We start from the raw sequence: 18,692 nt of genomic DNA, 5'->3' as shown, positions 1-18,692 counted from the left end.
AACGGCTTGTAGCTCCCGCACTCCAATGGTGAAACTCAGGTCTAGTCTCTGAAGAACTCTTAAATCACCCTGACCTTGACCGAGATTTTGACTTCCTGAAGGTTGAGTACTGTGGGTAGGGAATCTTGGATCACATGTTCATGCTTTTTAAACTATGTACACAAGGGGACATCACAGAAGCGAACATCTGGGAGTCTGGCTATCTGGAAAAGGAATCCCAGCAGTTGAACGTTATGTTTTCTATATCCAGCTGGTTAAGAACATTTATAAAGCATCCTCAGATGTCAATGGAAAGCTTCTTAAGTTGGATCTGCCCAGTCCGTCATTGACTTAGGACAGCGGTTGATACAATTCTCGGACGGAAGATATTAGGTTCCGAAGGGACGGGATCAGATGTTTCAATGCACTCCTATCGTAGGAGGTGTTATGATGGGATTGTTGGTCTTCTCTGTAATAATGGGTGACAATTGTATGTTTTCACAACTCTGAGGGCTATAAGAACTGGAGTTTAGTCAGAGAACAGGCTTGCAAAGGATTTCCTCAAGTTTCGAATGGTTTCAGCTTTTGCTTCATCCTCATTACCAGAACCTTTTTGAGACGGATCGGAGATATTGAAATTGTTGGTCAGCGACTGGGATTTGCTGAAAAACAAAAGCACAAGTGTTAAAGCGGACCTTTACACTCAGAAATCAAATTCTACCAATGCATCCTTCTATGTATGATGATTAATAATAACATAGACATGTAAGGTGTAAAATGCTGTGATTGTGAAATACTTACACTTGCAGAACATTCACTTCCTGCTCTGAAAGGGAAAATTACTTCAGTTTGGCAAAGCAATGCACACTGGGATTGCCTTGTCATCAGCACAGCATTGCTGGTAAATCTCATCTGTAATCTAATGAGATCTCAGCGAAAGGCATTTTCCTCCCCTGAGATGATGTGCATGGTCACATGTCCTAGTCACATGTCTAGTCACATGTGCTAGAAATCCAGGAAGTAATAGGAGAGCTAGTAATCTGTCCTTAGTAAACATGGGCACTGTCAGAAGACTGGGGAAGAAAAGAGAAATGAGCAATGCAAAGAATACAAAGCCGGCGATTATCTAGAAGTTTGTGTTTGTAGATTGTCATTACTAAACATTTCTAAAGGTGTGTTTGTTGTTATTTTAAAGATATGGGTAAAGGTCCGCTTTAAAGTAGATGCAGAACCCTAACTGGATGATCTTTAATTTGCTATGTGAACTCTATCAAACCATTGGCATTGTTTTGTCATAAATACTGTTTTTACCTTTATTCATCCTTTTTTCAGCTCAATGCTGATTATCTCCTCCAGCCTCCTTCAACCACTTCCTGTCTACATGCATCATCATTGGCTGCACATTATTAAGCTGGTTTCCTGATAAGGGCAATGTATTTTGCCATGGAGGCTTGTAGTCTCCACTAAGGGTGCATGTGACAGGGTGACAATGCAGAAGCACAATGCAGAGCCAACTGTCACCCTATAACAGGAAGTTCCTGAGCAAGGACCAACGTGAAAAAGTTGGCAGGTATTATTTTAATGAAAACTGCAGGTTTAAAAAAAATGTAAAATGGCATTTTGTTCATGACATTAACATGTTAAAGATCATATGAGATGCTAGTGGTTGAATTTAGATCCATTTTGTAAGATTCCAGTGAACTTTGTATATTGGCACACTGCTAGCTGATACTTACTTCAAGTGTGGGTGAGGAGATGGCTGAGACTTGACAGCTGCTCCCAGCTGCACCTGTTGGGATTGTGGTTGCCCCTGAGTTGGGGGTCGGGGCTGCTGCGGAGAAGCGGAAGCAGATTTGGGTGTCTGGCCCGGAGGGGTGCCACTGGCGGGTCTGGGCAGCTGAGGGGAATTTGGAGATCTCTGCGGCTGTGGGGAACTAGGTTGGGATGTTTGAGGCTGCTGTCCTTGTGGAGAAAGCCTCTGCTGAGGTGGGGCCCCTGTTCTGGGAGGTGCGGGCCCTTGTCCTGGACGGGCTCCACCTTTTCAAAATCAATAGGAAACAACAAGTTTAACATATATTGCAAAACAAACAAATAAATAAATAAAAAATTATATTCAGAACCGATTTGGGCTACACGTGGAGCATCTACTGTATATAGAGCTGATGACTGGTTCTCTTTAAAGTAACATTAACTTAGAAGTTGACCTTGACAATGCATTCAAGTACCTTAACCACTTCAAGACCAGGTGTTTAGATCCCCTACCTGGCCAGGCCATTTTTCAGTGTTCAGCGCTGCGGTACTTTGACTGACATTTATTCCGTCACGCAACGCTGTACTGAAATGAATTTTATACCATTTTTTGGGGACACATAGAGCTTTCTTTTGGTGGTATTTAATCACCACTGCGGGTTTTGTTTTTTACTATATTCAGGAGAAATTACTGAAAATTTTGAGAAAAAAACGTTTTTTTTTTACATTATGCTATAAAACAACTAATATTACCCACTTTTTTGCGCGCACTCGCAAAAATTGCGCGCACTCGCAAAATCGCAAAAAACTAGCATACCCAAAATTGGCCATAGGCGACGCTTTTAAAGCTTTTACCGCTCATCAGTTTAGTGTTATCAGTGATTGATGGCCCTAGAACTATTGCTCTTATTGCTATGTGATAGCAAAAGAGGTGACAGGTCCTCTTTATGGAGACATCAGGGGGTCTCCAAGACCCCTAATGTCACCTAGGACCCGCCGGAAGAAGCTGATGAAGCAGAGGTCTGCTTCATCAGCTTCTCTCCAGCATCTGAAGCTGGAGAGTGACACAAGAATGCGGAAGTGATGTAATATACAACACTTCCGCATTCTGACAGCGGAGAGGGGACCGGAGGGAGCTCGTGTACCGAGCTCCCTCTGATCCCCTGTGACAGAGGCACTATGCTGGTCCCGGGCTCACACCGGAGCCCGGGACCAGCTTGACAGCGGGAGGGGGAGAGCCGCGGAGGGGGGGGCACGTCTCGGGGCCTCATACAAGCGATCTGCCGGCTCTATAGCCGGCGGATCGCTTGTATATTAACGGGCATCGCTGCCTCTTTTCAAATAGCGGGGATTTCCCACGCGGCGCGCCCGAGCGGGGCTGATGTAACAGGACGTGTATACGCGCCCAGTTACTTCCAAGAAGCTCCCGGCCGGCCGTGTATACACAGCGGCTGGCCGGGAGGTAGTTAATTATTAACAATAATGTATCACTTGGCTGTAGATCCTCAAATCATCTCTGAATTGGTGCCGACACTGTCCTTCCTTCTGGAGGGTGGCTACTTTTGTTCCCCATGGTCCCTGTGTGTGTTGTAAACTAGTCACCGCTCCAAGCTCGCTCCTGTGATGGACTACAATCTTGCATTTAGTTTACTAACTTGTTTCGAGATTATATTCCATCACGAGAGTAAGCTTGGAGCGGTGACTACTTTACAACACACGCAGGGGCCATGGGGAGCAAAAGTAGCCACCCTCCAGATCCAATTCAGAGATGTTTTGAGGATCTACAACCGAGTGATACACAAATAAGATACATTATTGTTAATAGGTAAAGGAGAACTATGAGGTGAGTGAAAATCACTGATCCTCATAGTTCAAGCCGACGTGTGAGAATGAAACTGTCACACGTCGGCTCAATAGATCAGGAAGCGAGCAAACACATAGCGTCGCTCGCTCACTTTCCGATCTTCCACCAGCAGAGAGCGGTGACTGTCAGTAACCGCTCCCCGCAGGGTTTCCCCCCTCCCTGCTCCGATCCTCCAGCGCTGACTGGCGGAACGGACGGGGGAGGGGGCGGGCACAGCTGGCTCTGCCTCTAGATAGGCAGAGCCAGCTTTCATGCATGCAGCTGGGTGGATCTCAACAGCATTGTCGGGATCTGCCCCGGCTGCAACGGTCTCAGTATACCGCAAACTGTAACTCACGATATACTGAGCTTTGGGTCACGGGAGGAGGTTAGTATATGTCCTCTTGTGACCCTTAAGAGAACTATGGGGGAAAACACTTACCCCATAGTTCTCTTTTAAGGTACTTGAATGCATTTTTAAGATTTACCTCCTGAGTTTAGTGTCACTTTAAGCTAAGTGATAAATGAGGCCGAGGTAAAAACAGTGTCTATTGATGGGTGTGCATTATCAGCCACGTCCAGCAGATGTCAGCAGAGTCATGTTCCTTCATCACTGATGACCAGGAAGGACCTACTGATGTCTAGAAAAAATATGCGCACAATTGCAGCCTCCACTCCTCTTTTATTCTAAGCCGTCAATCGGCATGACAGTGTGACGGTGGTGACCTCAAAACAAACCAACAAGCTAACAAGAGATTCCAAACGTCTCCCACATTGCTAATATAATTATTATTGCTCTTGTGTCTGCGTTATAAAGGTTCCCCCCACTTCCTGCTCTGGTCGTCAGGGCAGTAAGTGGGGAAAATCTTTAAAATATGGGCCACACACAGCAAAAATAAACAAAACCAAAAAAAGATCTGTCAAGGATCTTAACCCTTCCCCACGTTATTCAAAATCAAAAGAAAAGCTTTAATACAGACCACAAAATCAGTTTTTCCTTCAGACCCTTTTTATCATGACGTTTGATAGACAGACAGTTAGCCCCTCGTGCACACTCCCATCCAACTGGCAGTGTGTGGATAGGACTTTTTCGAAAAAATAAGAACAAACATTGTGATATATACATATGTTATCTACGCCTTTCTCAGATATAGTTCTTTATTTCTACATGTGTTTCAGCCTGTACCTTGTGGTGGGGGCCGTGGTTGGGCCGGAACCCCCGAAGCTCCCTGTGGACCGGGTTGTGGCTGCATTTGTGGTTTGATAGCCTGTGGCTGCATTTGTTGGGGCTGAAAGGGAAGACAGAAGGTTATATGTGTCTAGACGCAGATATAAAACAACAAAAAAATTGAACGCTGGCAGACTGAGCACTTCCTGGCCATGCCATGCTTCCTGGCCAGAATGGATGGACACAGGCCTTCCAGCTCTGCAGTGACCATGCCCTAGTATAGGCGGTGGAGCCCGTTGCCCTTTCCCAGATAGTAGATAGATGGCATGAAACTAATTAAAGACGACATCACCTTTTTTCATACCTTTTGGTTTGGATTCATCATTTTCTCGCCTATATTTAATTTCCTTCTTGTCTACACTGAGTGGCCAGATTATTATGACCACCTGACGTTTGTAAGCAAATTAGCTATAATTAGCTATAATTTCGCGCTGAAGTTGCTAGAGGGCCAGACCATTATAAATAGGGAAGCAGGTTGTTTACCACGACAGTAGAAGTGATTTGTTTCTGAAGATTCGGGTAAACAACGAGATTTAACAGCCTATGAACGTGGGATGATTGTTGGCGCTCGGAGCCATGGAGCGAGTATCAGCAAAACAGCAAAATTCGTTAAATGTTCAAGAGCAGCTGTTGTTAAAGTGTTTAAAGACTGGACTGTCAGCCGAAAAGACAACAGAAGGGCAACAGTGCAGTGTCAGATTCCTCGCATCACCTTTCACCATCTCGTGGAGTCACGAGGCGGCCCAACGAAGTACTGATGGGGTGGTCATAATAATCTGGCCACTCAGTGTATATTTACCATAATGCCACTTGTGGGCCAGTGGCTAGGGCAGGAGGGTTAGAGGGCCGGCACCCAGCCTCAGAATGTGCAAACTGACTTTTCTTTCTTTCTTATTGTGTTCCCTTTTCTTAGCCACTTTTAGACATCTGTGGCTAAATTCTTCAAGAGAACTGTAAGGGAATTTGGGTGGCAGGGATGCTGAGAGGAGTCACAAGATGCTCTATAGATCAGGAAATGTGAACCCCCCCACAGTTATGTTGTTTGTTGGTTTATACAGTTCAAGTATATCAAAAGTTAAACATTTTTAAAAACTTTTCTCCAAGGTTGGATAGAGCAGGGAATGGTTAGTTTTGTGTTGTTGCCATTGGGAAGGTCTTTGCTAACCTCCTCTCCTGAAGAGACAGCTTACGAGCATAGAAAATAAGCATTAACTTCCTATGCTCCTTGGCAAAAGCATGGTATTTTCCAGACATTACATTTGCCCTGGAAAGAAGGTATACTAATAACTTTTGTTGTTGCCCCCATTCGCACAGAATGAATGTACACGCAATTTTGCGGGGCAAACTGCTCTGCAAATGTTTCTATAAATACAGTGTACCGCTAGGTGTGTCTGATCCTTCTGTGTCCATACCTGCTGTTTGGGTTGGGAAGATGCTGGTGAATTCATCTGGACATGTTGCGTCATCTTTGCGATCACAAGATCGGCCACCAGCTGGCGGTCTTCCTCCACGTGCTCTCCAATCAAAGGCATGGAGCTGTCCATTACCTGGTGAGAGACAAATGTTACTGCGCTCTTATATAACCCAACATCTTCTGCACCACTGAGGCCAAACCATATAACGTTCCCCCCCGTCACTAAAGAGTCCACCATGTCCTTTCTTAGCAACATGCATAGACTGATGGGAATGATGCAATGTTGTCTGTAAATTGGTCCAATATATAAACAATGGATTATGACCTTAGAGCCGGAGTTTTGGGATCTTAAAGTGTACATAAACTGAATCGCTATCATGGTACCCAAGCTTTAACATGTTAATGTCATTTCAGAAGTCACTTTAAATATTTATAACCTGCAGGTTTCATTAAAATAATCCCTGGCGATCCTGCACTGATGATCAGGTACTTCCTGGTATAGGGTGGCAATACTCCTGCGGTGACTTATGAGTGTTTTGCTGCTCCTTCATTTCCCAATCAGTGAGCTTGGAGGTGACACCACTGTATTCCTTAAGAAAGTGGTGTCACCCTCCTGGCTGTACTGCCTGGCAGATGTGTATGTATCACAAACGTGAATGGGCAGAATTACAATTCCTTTGGCAGATAGGACGATCCACATATTTGGTGATGTGCCTGGGGGTGACCTTTAGTGGATTCTGTGATAAACGGGAACTCTGCTGGTAAGAATTCTGCACATTGGTTCTCAGATCTTATAGCATATATCTAAGTAAACCTTTTTTTTAAAGTTTTGGATGAATTATGGAAGTGTTAGACCGTCTGTCAAGTTTTTATTGCCTTCTAAGTCGGGGAGCTAAACCCTCTATTTGTACTGTCCATTGTCACTGAAACCGAAAGCGAGGGAAAATACTAAATTTTAGAGTTGTCCTATAACAAGAGGTGGGGGAAAATGTTTCAATGGGGGCACTTGTTTTGGGGACGAACTTCAAAGAAAGAAGCTCCCTTTGGGAGATTTCCACTTCCTGTAGCATCTCTGGGACAGGAAGTAAAGGCTAATGTCCCCACTGGAACTGAGAGTGCAAAAAATAATCTGGCAGGGGCTTTAACCCATCCTTACTCTGAATACAATGGTTGGGGCATATCACTGTTTGTTAAAGTCCACATGAAATATAATAATAAAGCAGGTGACTCATCCCGATAGACTGTAACTATAACTGTAATATCACTTTTGGATGGTCTAACCCTTTAATGCTTAGCTGTCACCCTCCTAACGGATAGCAGTTGACTTATTAAACGATGACGGTTTCACAGTACGTTAAGCGCGCAGTTATTCTGCAACAATAGCTAACAAGGCATTAAGAAGCTGTCTGCGGCGGATATTACACGGACTGCAGAATACAATGACATGGTGACCTGAAGCCTGTGGCAGCATCTGGGGAAGTGATTAGCATTCCTACCGAGGAGTGCCACAGAATCACTGAAATTTGTACCCGTCTCTGGTACCCTGCTGTGACAGGAGTGCAAGAAGTGAACCAGAATCGCTTTTGCTGGAGTGGCCCTGACATAAATCCGGTGTCTTTGTGGCCGGGGGCCCCTTTATTTGTTGGAAAGCTGACTATAATAAACATACCTGTATACATTGCATGGGTACTGCTTTATTCACTGCCAGCCATCACTGCAGATACTCATGTCAACCAAACCAGAAACCATTGTTAAAGCACAACGGACTGGTAATGAAAAGTGATTACTGCACACTGCGAGTACTCCAGATTGAAGAAGTGAGCCTATCGTAGACTTTTGGGGCGTTTCATTAGTCTAAGTTCCCTGTCATTATTCAGAAGAAAATAGTGGCACCCTGCGAGAGAAGAGGCTAAATGTGTAACCTGTCCTGTGAGAAAGGTGGGAAACATTCGCTCGTTTCAAGGGCAGTGGGCGCCACTGTTATTCACCACTTATGGGTATGTCAGGTAGCGCATCCTCTGGCACGTACTGTGGTTCCTTCTGCTGACACCTAACATCACTATAGTGGTGATGTATTGGTAAGTGTTAGGAACCACAGCGACAAGAAAAGGATACACTATTTGATGCATACATTTCCCACACACCTTAGTTCAGGGGTCAGTAGTAAGTGATGCAGAGTTCAGGGGTCAATAGTAAGTAACAGGGAGTTCAGGGATCAGTAGTAAGTAATGCAGAGTTCAGGGTTAGTAGTAAGTAATGCAGAGTTCAGGGGTCAGTTGTAAATAATGCAGAGTTCAAGGATCAGTAGTAATTCATGGAGAGTTCAGGGGTCCGTAGTTTGTACTGGAGAGTTCAGGGGTTAGTAGTAAGTGATGGAGAGTTTAGGGGTCACTAGTAGGTAATGGAGAGTTCAGGGGTTAGCACTAAGTACAGAAGAGTTCAGGGGTTAGTAGTAAGTACTAGAGAGTTCAGGGGTCAGCTATAAGTAATGCAGAGTTTAGGGGTCAGTAGTAATTCATGGAGAGTTGAGGGGTCAGTAGTTTGTACTGGAGAGTTGAGGGGTCAGTAGTTTGTACTGGAGAGTTCAGGGGTTAGTAGTAAGTGATGGAGAGTTTAGGGGTTAGTAGTAAGAACCGAAGCGTTCAGGGGTTAGTAGTAAGTACTGGAGAGTTCAGGGGTCAGTTGTAACTAATCCAGAGTTCAGGGGTCAGTTGTAAGTAATGCAGAGTTCAGGGGTTAGTAGTAATTCATGGAGAGTTCAGGGGTCAGTAGTTTGTACTGGAGAGTTCAGGGGTTAGTTGTAAGTGATGAAGAGTTAAAGGGTCACTAGTAAGTAATGAAGAGTTCAGCAGTTAGTAGTAAGTACCTCAAAATCCAGGGGTTAGTAGTAAGTAATGCAGAGTTTAGGGGTCAGTAGTAATTTATGAAGAGTTCAGGGGTTAGTAGTTTGTACTGGAGAGTTCAGGGGTTAGTAGTAAGTGATGGTGAGCTTTGGAGTTACTAGTAAGTAATTGGTATTCCTTGGTCAGTGGTAAATAACAAAGAGTTTAGGAGTTAGTACAAAGTACAGGAGAGTTCAGGGGTTCATAGTTAGTACCAGAGAGTTCAGGGGTCAGATGAAAGTAAAATGTAATGCAGAGTTCAGGGGTTAGTAGTAATTCATGGAGAGTTCAGGGGTCAGTAGTAAGTACAGGAGAATTCCCCCTTGAGTGAGGGTAGTCCTCCCAGGTCTCTCTTCAGCTGAGAAGGAGCCCAGGAGTTCCCTTGGCTTTACAATGCCTATTGTAACTTTGATCTGAGGTCTGAGAGGCAGTAGATGGGATCAGGAACTGGCATGCCAGTTCCTGATCCCGATCCCAGTACCTGTCACATGGCCTCGATTGATGGGTAGATCATGAACGACCAATTGCCAACCCCCTTCAGAGTTCTGTAAAGCAAGGGAGTGATGCCTTGCTTATCCAACCAACGAGGGAGCAACACATACAAGCAGCTAAGTATTCTCCCTGCACATTTTAGTGATTCTGGCGCTGGCGACTTCTCGAAGTGTGACATCGGCTTTCTCACTCCTTCGCAAGATACACTATAGTAAAAATGAGCTGTGAACTTAACACAGAGCAGCTGAAAAAAATAGACTGACTCAATATTCCAACAGTCAAAATATCAATTTTGACCTTTTATTAATAGGCGTCTCTCTTTTAAATCGAAGATTCGCAATGCAGTTGAGTATTATTACAGTATTCTTTGGTTCTGCTGCATAAGTGAAGAGATTTTCCTCTAGTGTTACTCATGTGTGAAGTCACGGCTGCTGCAATTTCCCAGAAGCCTCCAGAAGGTCACATTTCCCCTCCATCACATGGCCAGACAGACACTCGTCTAGCATTTTATGAGGGTGCTCTCTTGATCCACCTGTTGGCTGTGGAAGGGGAGCTGCAGAGTGTTAACAAGTGGAGAGGGGAACATTTTCCCTTTGATGTCCTGACTGTAAAGCGTGGATGTTTTTTCACTCAGTAACTCACCTCAATGATAAAATCTTTGCCTTCCTTACTATGGACAGCTTTCACAGCACAAATGTCCACGCCACCAAAAAGTTCAGAGCACGAATCTACCCATAAGCGGTATCTGTAATATAGGAGGGTGAAATTACTTGTATTGTGATGTACAATGAGCAATTTTGCATTGTTTATCTATGGATTTGTAAAAAAAGAAGAGCTTCCTTAAAAAATAAGAATAAAAAGCGTCTGTTTCTGCAGCTATCACCTTCAATCCAGAGCTATAACCTGCGGTAATTTTTTTCTGCCACAAGATATCCTCAGTCTCCTAGATTGAATGATGGTCTGCATCATTCACCTCACTTCCAAGCCCAGACTGTCATGGACCCACTCTCTGGACCCTGCATCACTGCGGCACTCTCGGCTGAGTATTACTGCGCCAAAAAGCGCACACCATATTAAGGACCCATTCACACCAGTGGACTGCTTACTTGCATTGGGGCTCTGTGGTAGCAGTTGATTTGTACTGGCATTGCTGCACATCGCAAAGTGCAGTAATGACCTGCTGTGAACAGAGTGAATCAGAAAAATACAGCATTATGTCCACTAGAAAGAGCTGAGTATCATAGGAAATAAACACATGTTAGTAACGACATACAATTCAAGAGAACACTAGAGACAATGAGCATATTAATGTAACCATTGTCATCCTTGTAGTATCAGTGGTTACATTTATATGCTTATGCTCTACAGCAGTCACTAAAAATGCAACATTGTATCTCAATACTAACATGTACTTCTTTCCAATGATCCTCAGCTCCATCTAGTATTTCCCCATTCACTCTGTTCTGTATATTGAAGATCATTCGACCGGAAGAGAAATTACACTAAGAACATTCATTTTTTCCCCATTCTCACAACGGCTGGTTTACTCGCACAGAACCAATGTACCTGCAGTTTTGCTGGATGTATAAACTATGCAAATCTTTGATACATAGAACCCATATATTTTAGGGTTTAAATAGGTAGAAACAAAGAAATACTAGAATGCAACCTTTATATAATTTGCAGAATTTACAACTGATATGTATTTATTGATTACTGATTGATTACTGATTGATTACTGATACTGATTGTATTTATTGATTACACTTTTCTCACGGGGGTCTGGATCATGTCAGGGGGAGGCACTGTCACTAACATCTGCAGATCCCATACTAACAATCGGTCACTGACCAGCGTGACTCGCATTCATGTGATTACCATGACAGCCTATCACAGTGGTCACTGGAGGTGATCTTCTGCCTGAAGATGTCACTCTGCCCCTTTCTCTGCCTCACAGGAGCTTTAGGGGTGCAGAGAGAAACAGATACATCCAACTACAATGTGGCAGAGGTAAACTGATCCTAATCACTCCAGCTATTACAACGACTGCGCCCAGAGTTCAGCTTTAATGGTGTGATTGTCATCTATATATTAGATGGCCATTGAATGAGTGGGAAGGCTTTCTATACCAAATGGTTCCTTTTACCAAACGGAGTTAATGGATTTGGGGGTGACTCTTTACATGTTGTCATAAGTATTCATCACTTTCATCTGATGGGTATTAAAGAAGCTAGGGGCTTACCTGTCAGTCATTGCGATCTGTTCCAACATGGCCGATCCAGTGTTTGCCTTCCAGTTCCCAGAAATCGATGTCCTCCTACAACACCAAGCAAGGACTTTTTAGATCATCAGCCCTACAGTAAAGCGCTACATTGTTATTCATACACATTTCTAAGCATTTAAAGTAAAACTCCAGCCAAAACCTTTCATATGATCACCGCTAACCACACCTGTCAAGGGCTCATATCCTGCCAGCAATGATAAAGTATAAGATGGTAGAGGGACGGGGAGGCTGCAGACACGAGTCACAAAGTCCCGTCAATAATCTGTGAGCTTCATTTGGAACTGGTTACATAGTGCGTGATCATTATGAGTTTATCTCTTCTTTGCACACCAGCAAAATGTACTATAGTGCTGCACACAACAAAAAATGTAAAACACCCTTCTGTTCCCAACATGGCTTCTGTATCGTCTAGTCTGGCTTTTTATCCACTGATATTTGTTTTTACATTTTTATTTTGCAGCAAATCATCAATCTTGCGTTTGACATGATGTAATACAATTGTTATACAATATTCCATTACAGTTAAGGGGACCACAGCTGTGGTCCCTGACATCACCAAGGGGCTGCATTTAATATTCTGTATATGTAATGCTACAGAAGACTATAAGAGACCAGGGATATACTACAGGAGATGGTCAAAGACTACATGAGACTGATAAAGATCACTGACAATACAACCCCTTTACAAATCAATGCTCCCCTTCTTCTATTGGCTGTTGGGAGGGCCACACAATAATACCAAAGGGCCAGATTCATCCCTTTGGCTGCAAGCTAGGCACTAGGGTTTTGAAGCATGAGTAACCAGTGTTAATATGCAAGAGTTCCATTTGCTATTCAACACTTGATTACTAATGATAAAATAAAGCCTTAAACAAGTTCCAAGTATTACTATTTCTTTATTTGCAGATCTTTGGAGCTTGAGGAAAGGCAAAGAGCGGCCAGTATATTTTATTGTACATATGTCAGTAATAGAGAGAAGGGGAGCTTTAGAGCCAACTGGGGTTATATATTATTTCCAGCTGTGTGGTCAGTAGTTATCTAAGTAAAGCCGGCTATTCACTGCTTGAGTCCTGCTGATTTGGTAGAAATATGCGCTGTGGGTGGCCCTGTTGGCACAAAGTTGAAGGAGTCGAAAATCAGCGGCAGTCACTGTTTGAGAATTCTGACAGCTGCGGGTTCCGGCTGTCAGAATGCAGTAGCCGACAGGGTAGATTCTTCCATCCACAGCAGAGGAGATTCCTCCATCCATGAAGTCACACAACGATCTTAATGCTGGTGAGAAATAGTGCTTGCAGCATTTTGATCGCACCGGACCGCAGGCACAATGTGCCGTGCGATCCCGTGCGGATGATCGCATTGCGGCTACGGTGCCATTCACTTCAATGGCCCACCACGCTCCCTCCTATGAGCCGGCCGCAATGCGATGTAGTGCGTTCTGGCCATAATTGGGCCGGAACGTACTGCATCTGGTGTGAACCTAGCCTTCCTGAACAAACTGAAGAGAGAAGCTGTTTGGTTGCCATGCACAGCTGCTCCAGATTTTGTCTGCTCCAGTCTTGATAAATTCCCCCCATTACCTTTAAGGGGCAAAAAGCCCCCTGAAGAGGCAATTGCTAAAGGATTGCACCTTTACAGTACAGGATCTGCCCTCTCGGTTTGTTGGGTCGTTGCAATTACTTCACCATGGCTCTGTGTCATTGTAGCCACACACGTAATGATATGATCATACAATCGATCATTCAATGTGACTAAACTGATCAGGTAGAATAAAAATTGCAAACCGAATATCCTTAATTCGATCAATATAATGAGCAATCCATCAATTGTAACTCTGCTGCATTCATTGGCTGATGATTTCTTCTATGCAGTCGCGCAAATGTCTGTTCATGTGCAAAAGAACCGACAGAATTCAGATTGATTCAATTATCCTTGTTAAAAAATGTTACGTTTACATTTTTGATCAATATTTTCAATCTATCCCAAAAGTGCAGAACAATACCTTGTGTGTTCAATATTTTAATCAATGGTGAATCGCTTGTTTGGGATTGGTCGTGGCAAAATCAATCACAAAGCAATACATGTATGGCCGCCATAACACTAGCAGCCTAGGTCTGTGTGAGCCACGGGGTAAGTTCCTTTTTGCAGCTGACATTTATATTCTCTCTCCATAAACGTCGTCCTACATTACGCTGAAGGCGTTTGGCCCAGGCCTCGGAGCACGTCCCTAACTACGCCATGTGTCACACACAGCGCTATATTGTTCAATGTGTTTCTGGTGCCAAGAGAACACGCTGAGAACCCTGGGGTGTGTGCCATGTACTTCCCGAGCCTGGCCAGGGTTAATCACACAAGCCACACCAGGGCCCAGCTAATGACCGTAGAATAACACTCCACACACCCACTGGACTCACACACTAGCGTGATTTATTGCTGTGCATGGAGATGTGTGTGACCAGACACCCAGCAAAGTGTCCACACAGCAAAAATACACAAAAAGAAGCAAACAAAAAGTAAAATACAGAAATAGAAACATACTGCATTGATGTGTTTTTAATTTTATTTATATAATGTTATTTTTGTGTTTTATTTTTGTTTCTATGCAGTTGAATTTATTTTAATTTCATGTTTGTTTCTACGCAGTTCAATACTTTTTTTTTCCTATATTTGTCTCAATGCAAATATCACAGAGTGTGATGATGCCACATTATTTTAATTATTATTAAAATTAAACCTGTTTTTTTAATTTTACCTATAGAATCTTGTTTTTGTTTTATTTTTATTTCTGTGCAGTTGAATTTTTTTAATTCAATTTTTGTTTCTACACCGTTGAATACTTTTTTTTCATTTTGTTTCTAAGCAGTTGATTTTTTTCTTGCTTTTGTTTTTTTTTTCTACGCAACTGAATACTTTTTCCTATATTGGTTTCAATGAGGCTATTATAGGGTGTGATGATGCCATATTAATAATAATAATAGTTATTAGCTTACAATCTGTTTTTTCTATTTTACTTATAGCATGTTGTTTATGTTTTATTTTTATGGGGTTTTTTTTTGTTTCTGTGCAGTTGAATCTAATTATTTTATTTAGTTCCAATGCACTTTTTTGCGATAACATGGAATGATGATGCCATATTAATTATTAATGTGCTCCAGAAGTCATTAGGGTCATAGTCGCTATGTCACCTTAACGGAATTCTAAAGTCCCAGCATATATATTGTTATGTCACAGCATCAGTATTGTAATAAGAATACATGCTAGAGTTGGTTTTGATAACGCAATCAAAGTTTACAGGAAAAAAAAAATCACTTTTATGCAGTGAGTGCTGCCTTCCGTCTGCCCATCACTTTCATAGTGTGCTTTGCATCTCTTTCCCTGCTGCTTGATGTGACCACATGTCCCATTATGCATCACTTTTAGCAAGCAATGATGATGTTAGATTGCTCAGACATGGAGCTGTAGTTCACAGGGGAGGCTCTGTTTGTTGCGACACAAGGAAGTGCATATTGCTGAGTGAAATGGTGTCAGGACATTGAGGAAGTTCATCTTAAGGGCATCTTCAATAAGTAAGTTTACAAACTTCTACATGGATATAGTTATTAGGAGCGGGAGATAAATTCAATATAGAAATAGAGATTTATTTTTAGTTTTTGACCAGAGACACCCTTTAGGGAAGGGACTCTATGAGGTGTTAGCTATTCTGATCTACAGTATGTGATGCTGTATTCACAATTAGCCCTCATTCACACGAGAAAAGCCCGGCACGTACAGCTCGGCCGTATCGGGCAGCTCCCAGGAAGGACAGGTGCTGCGTGTGATTAGTATGCAGCTCCTGTCTTTCTCTATGGGAGTACGTGGCCATACGCCGCACTAGGCTCACCCACCATGCACGTCCGTGCGGGTGTCCATACGCGGCTGCTGACAGGATGGATCCCGTCTGCTTCCGAGCCGGGACACCCGCACCCGTACGGACCCGCACTTGTGGTGAGCGTAGGGCGGCGTACGGCCACGTACTCCCATAGAGAAGACAGAGGCTGCATACTGATCACACGCAGCACCTGTCCTTCCTGGGAGCTGCCCGATATGGCCGTGCACGCCTCACGGAGCTGTACGTGCCGGCCTTTTCTCGTGTGAATGAGGTCTAAAAGGAGTAAAATGAGTGTCACAGTAATTCTGGTGGTTTCAAATCTCTTTAATCTGACATTCACATCAGTTTCCTTAAAGGCGTTTCCAAGTTAATATCCCTACTGTAGTCACCGCTCCCTACAGATCTTAAATTCTAAGGACACTCTAAGGAGGGGTATCTGCTTGTCCTGATCCCGAAGTTGTTTTCTCAAACCTCTACATAATGGTCTTCTACCCAAACAATGGGAAGTAAGGGGTTCCATTTAAAGAGAGGAGGGTAAAGGCTGCACAGCATGCTGGGAAATCTTGCCATGCAGCAATATGTCTTACTTCAGCACCTTCTTACTTGTACACTCAGTGTTGCAAAAGGTCCTCGAATCGGTGGTGTTGCCAGCTTTAAATGGGCCATGTATGGCCAGCTCTACAGGAAGGCAATGACAGAACCCGCCCGTATAGAACTATGGGAGCTGCCATTCACTTGTCGTTGAAGAGCCATCCTCATCCCTCTTCCACCACCCAGTGAGTTGGTGTATGACCCAGCAATATTGGGGTATGTCAAGTGTCCAGATACCTCACTGTCTGCATGCTTGCCTTTGATCACTGGCTCACTAAATAGTGATGCAATAATTGGAATGAGATCCAGACCTTAAACTTTTACAAATATGTCAGCTATGAAGAGGGCGGGGTTCACAATAGCTGAACTTCTGTGCTCACAGATTTCATGTGTTTGTAAACCCAATTGCTAAAATCGCAGATGCGCTATCACATGTTAATGTTATTTAAAGAAACATTTTCATTATTTTTACATCTGCAGCTTTAATTAAAACAATGCCGGAAGGTCATCCCATGAAGGTTTTCAGGCACTTTCTGTTGTAGGGTGACAACACTCAGTCCCCATTTCCCAATTGTGCTCCTGTGTTGTCACTCTGTCACACAGGCCTTTGATGGAGACTTCATGTGGCCTTTTAAAACACATTACACAGACATGGTCCACCGCTGTCACCACCAGGAAGCCCGCCCTGAGAAATGTCATGTAGCCATCATTGGAGGGAATGTAGACAGAAAGATGCTGCAGGAGACCAGCAGCATAAAAATGCTTCCAAGGATGTAAAAGAGGTGAAAACAAACATTTTATGTGAACTGTTTATGACACACAGTGGTTTTGAAAAACTAAGGGGGTTATTAACAAAGCTGCTGAAGGCAGCAGAGTGCATAACCCAGCCAAAGTAAAGTAAGCCTAACCCAGCCGAAGTGAAGTAAGCCAAACACTGTTCGGCTATTCACTCCGGCTCAGTACGGCTGATTCCAGTCGTACATCGGCTGAAATCAGCCGTACATCAGCTGCCTTGGGTCAGTCGAACATGCTCTGCATGTTTAGCTGAGCCGAAGTGCAGAGGGTCTTCGACTCAGCCGATCCAACATCTGGATCGGCTGAGCCAAAGCTCCGGCAGCTCACTCGCTGCCGTTCGCATATTCTCATAGGGGCCGAACGGCAGTGAGTGAATAGCCGAATGCCGCTGAGGTACCAAAGCCGAATAGAAAAGAAGTGAAAAGAATGGAAAAAAAAAAGTTTACAAATTATTTTAAAAATGATAAAAAAATAGGAAAGTTAAAAAAAAATGTAAATATTTTTAAGAAAAGAAAAAAAAATTAAAAAAAGAAAGACAATTGGGCGGAACTAGTGGTGACAGTTAGGTCCGCCCAACTGTTATTGGCCGGCACCTGCTAAAGTTTTCTAGCAGGTCCCAGCCAATAAATAACAACTGGGCGGAGCCAGCCGTGACATCGCGGCCGGCTCCGCACAGTTGTTAGTGTTTGATGACAGATCAGCGTCCCCAGGTCATTTGGGGACGCTGATCTGTCATTACAAAGGGGAGGAGTGAGCCGTGATATCACGGCTGGCTCAGCCCAGCTGTCATTTGGGTGGAGATTGGTCGGCTTCGGCCGACTGTTCTCTACTCTTCAGGTGTCACTACGGCTTAGTCGAGCCGAAGCATACGGCTTCGGCTCGGCTGCCTTCGGCTGCTGTACAGGCTATTGTGAATAGCCCATACAGCAGCCCTTCGGTTTGACTGAACCGAAGGGCAGAGGCGGCCGAAGAGAGCCTAAGGATCAGCCGATTCAATTAGGGTTTACTTCTACTATAATCTAACATTATGCTTTTGTATTGTGAGATGAAATCTGAAGGAAATCAGGAAAGAGGCAGGGGCACTATATACACTCCATGCAGATAATGCCCCCGGGAAGGATGGAATCAAGTCACTGGATGCACAGAACGGGAGCTCCTATTGCCGTCACTCTGTACGTCTTCTGATGCTATTTAGCACAGCAGGACTTGAAGGATCACAAGACCATCTCCATTATTGTACAATTCTTTCAGCTGGTTAAATTGTCCCTGCAGTGCGTGCTCAGATTGTCAGCCAGAATCAACCTTAAAAATGTGATTTTGCAAAAGTCGACGTGTGTTTGATGTTTTAGACCAATGTAAATAATTCCACCCAGGAAAATATCAGCTAAATTTCTGCGGTTGAGGAGGATCCTGACGTGAAAGGCTGATTCAGCTGAGATCAGGTGGAGGGTGGGATGTCATCTTGTCCTCCGGTGACTCCACTGCAAGGAAACCTCAATTGACTCACCAGGGAGTTCTCCCTTCACATACAGGGGATCTCCCATAATTGTCTCATCCGCCGACCACATGT

The 18,692-nt window shown here is 43.8% G+C and overlaps 1 protein-coding gene across 1 annotated transcript in view; it reads right to left on the bottom strand.

Annotated features, from left to right (window-relative positions):
- The window catches only part of SYN3 (synapsin III), a 258,300-nt gene continuing 239,608 nt past the window's right edge, over positions 1 to 18,692 (bottom strand). The window contains exons 9-14 of the mRNA XM_018560102.1: positions 11,830 to 11,904; positions 10,230 to 10,332; positions 6,212 to 6,346; positions 4,758 to 4,860; positions 1,716 to 2,016; positions 1 to 641 (exon numbers count right to left, since the gene is read on the bottom strand). Of these exons, the coding sequence (XP_018415604.1) occupies positions 509 to 641; positions 1,716 to 2,016; positions 4,758 to 4,860; positions 6,212 to 6,346; positions 10,230 to 10,332; positions 11,830 to 11,904 (850 nt within the window). The 3' untranslated portion in view covers positions 1 to 508. The remainder of the gene's footprint in view (positions 642 to 1,715; positions 2,017 to 4,757; positions 4,861 to 6,211; positions 6,347 to 10,229; positions 10,333 to 11,829; positions 11,905 to 18,692) is intronic.

Source organism: Nanorana parkeri, unplaced genomic scaffold, assembly GCF_000935625.1.
Source record: "Nanorana parkeri isolate BGI_ZX_2015 unplaced genomic scaffold, ASM93562v1 scaffold432, whole genome shotgun sequence".
Classification (NCBI taxonomy): Eukaryota; Metazoa; Chordata; class Amphibia; order Anura; family Dicroglossidae; genus Nanorana; species Nanorana parkeri.
Note: the sequence above shows the minus strand (reverse complement) of the source record. Positions and strands in the feature narration are given on the sequence as shown.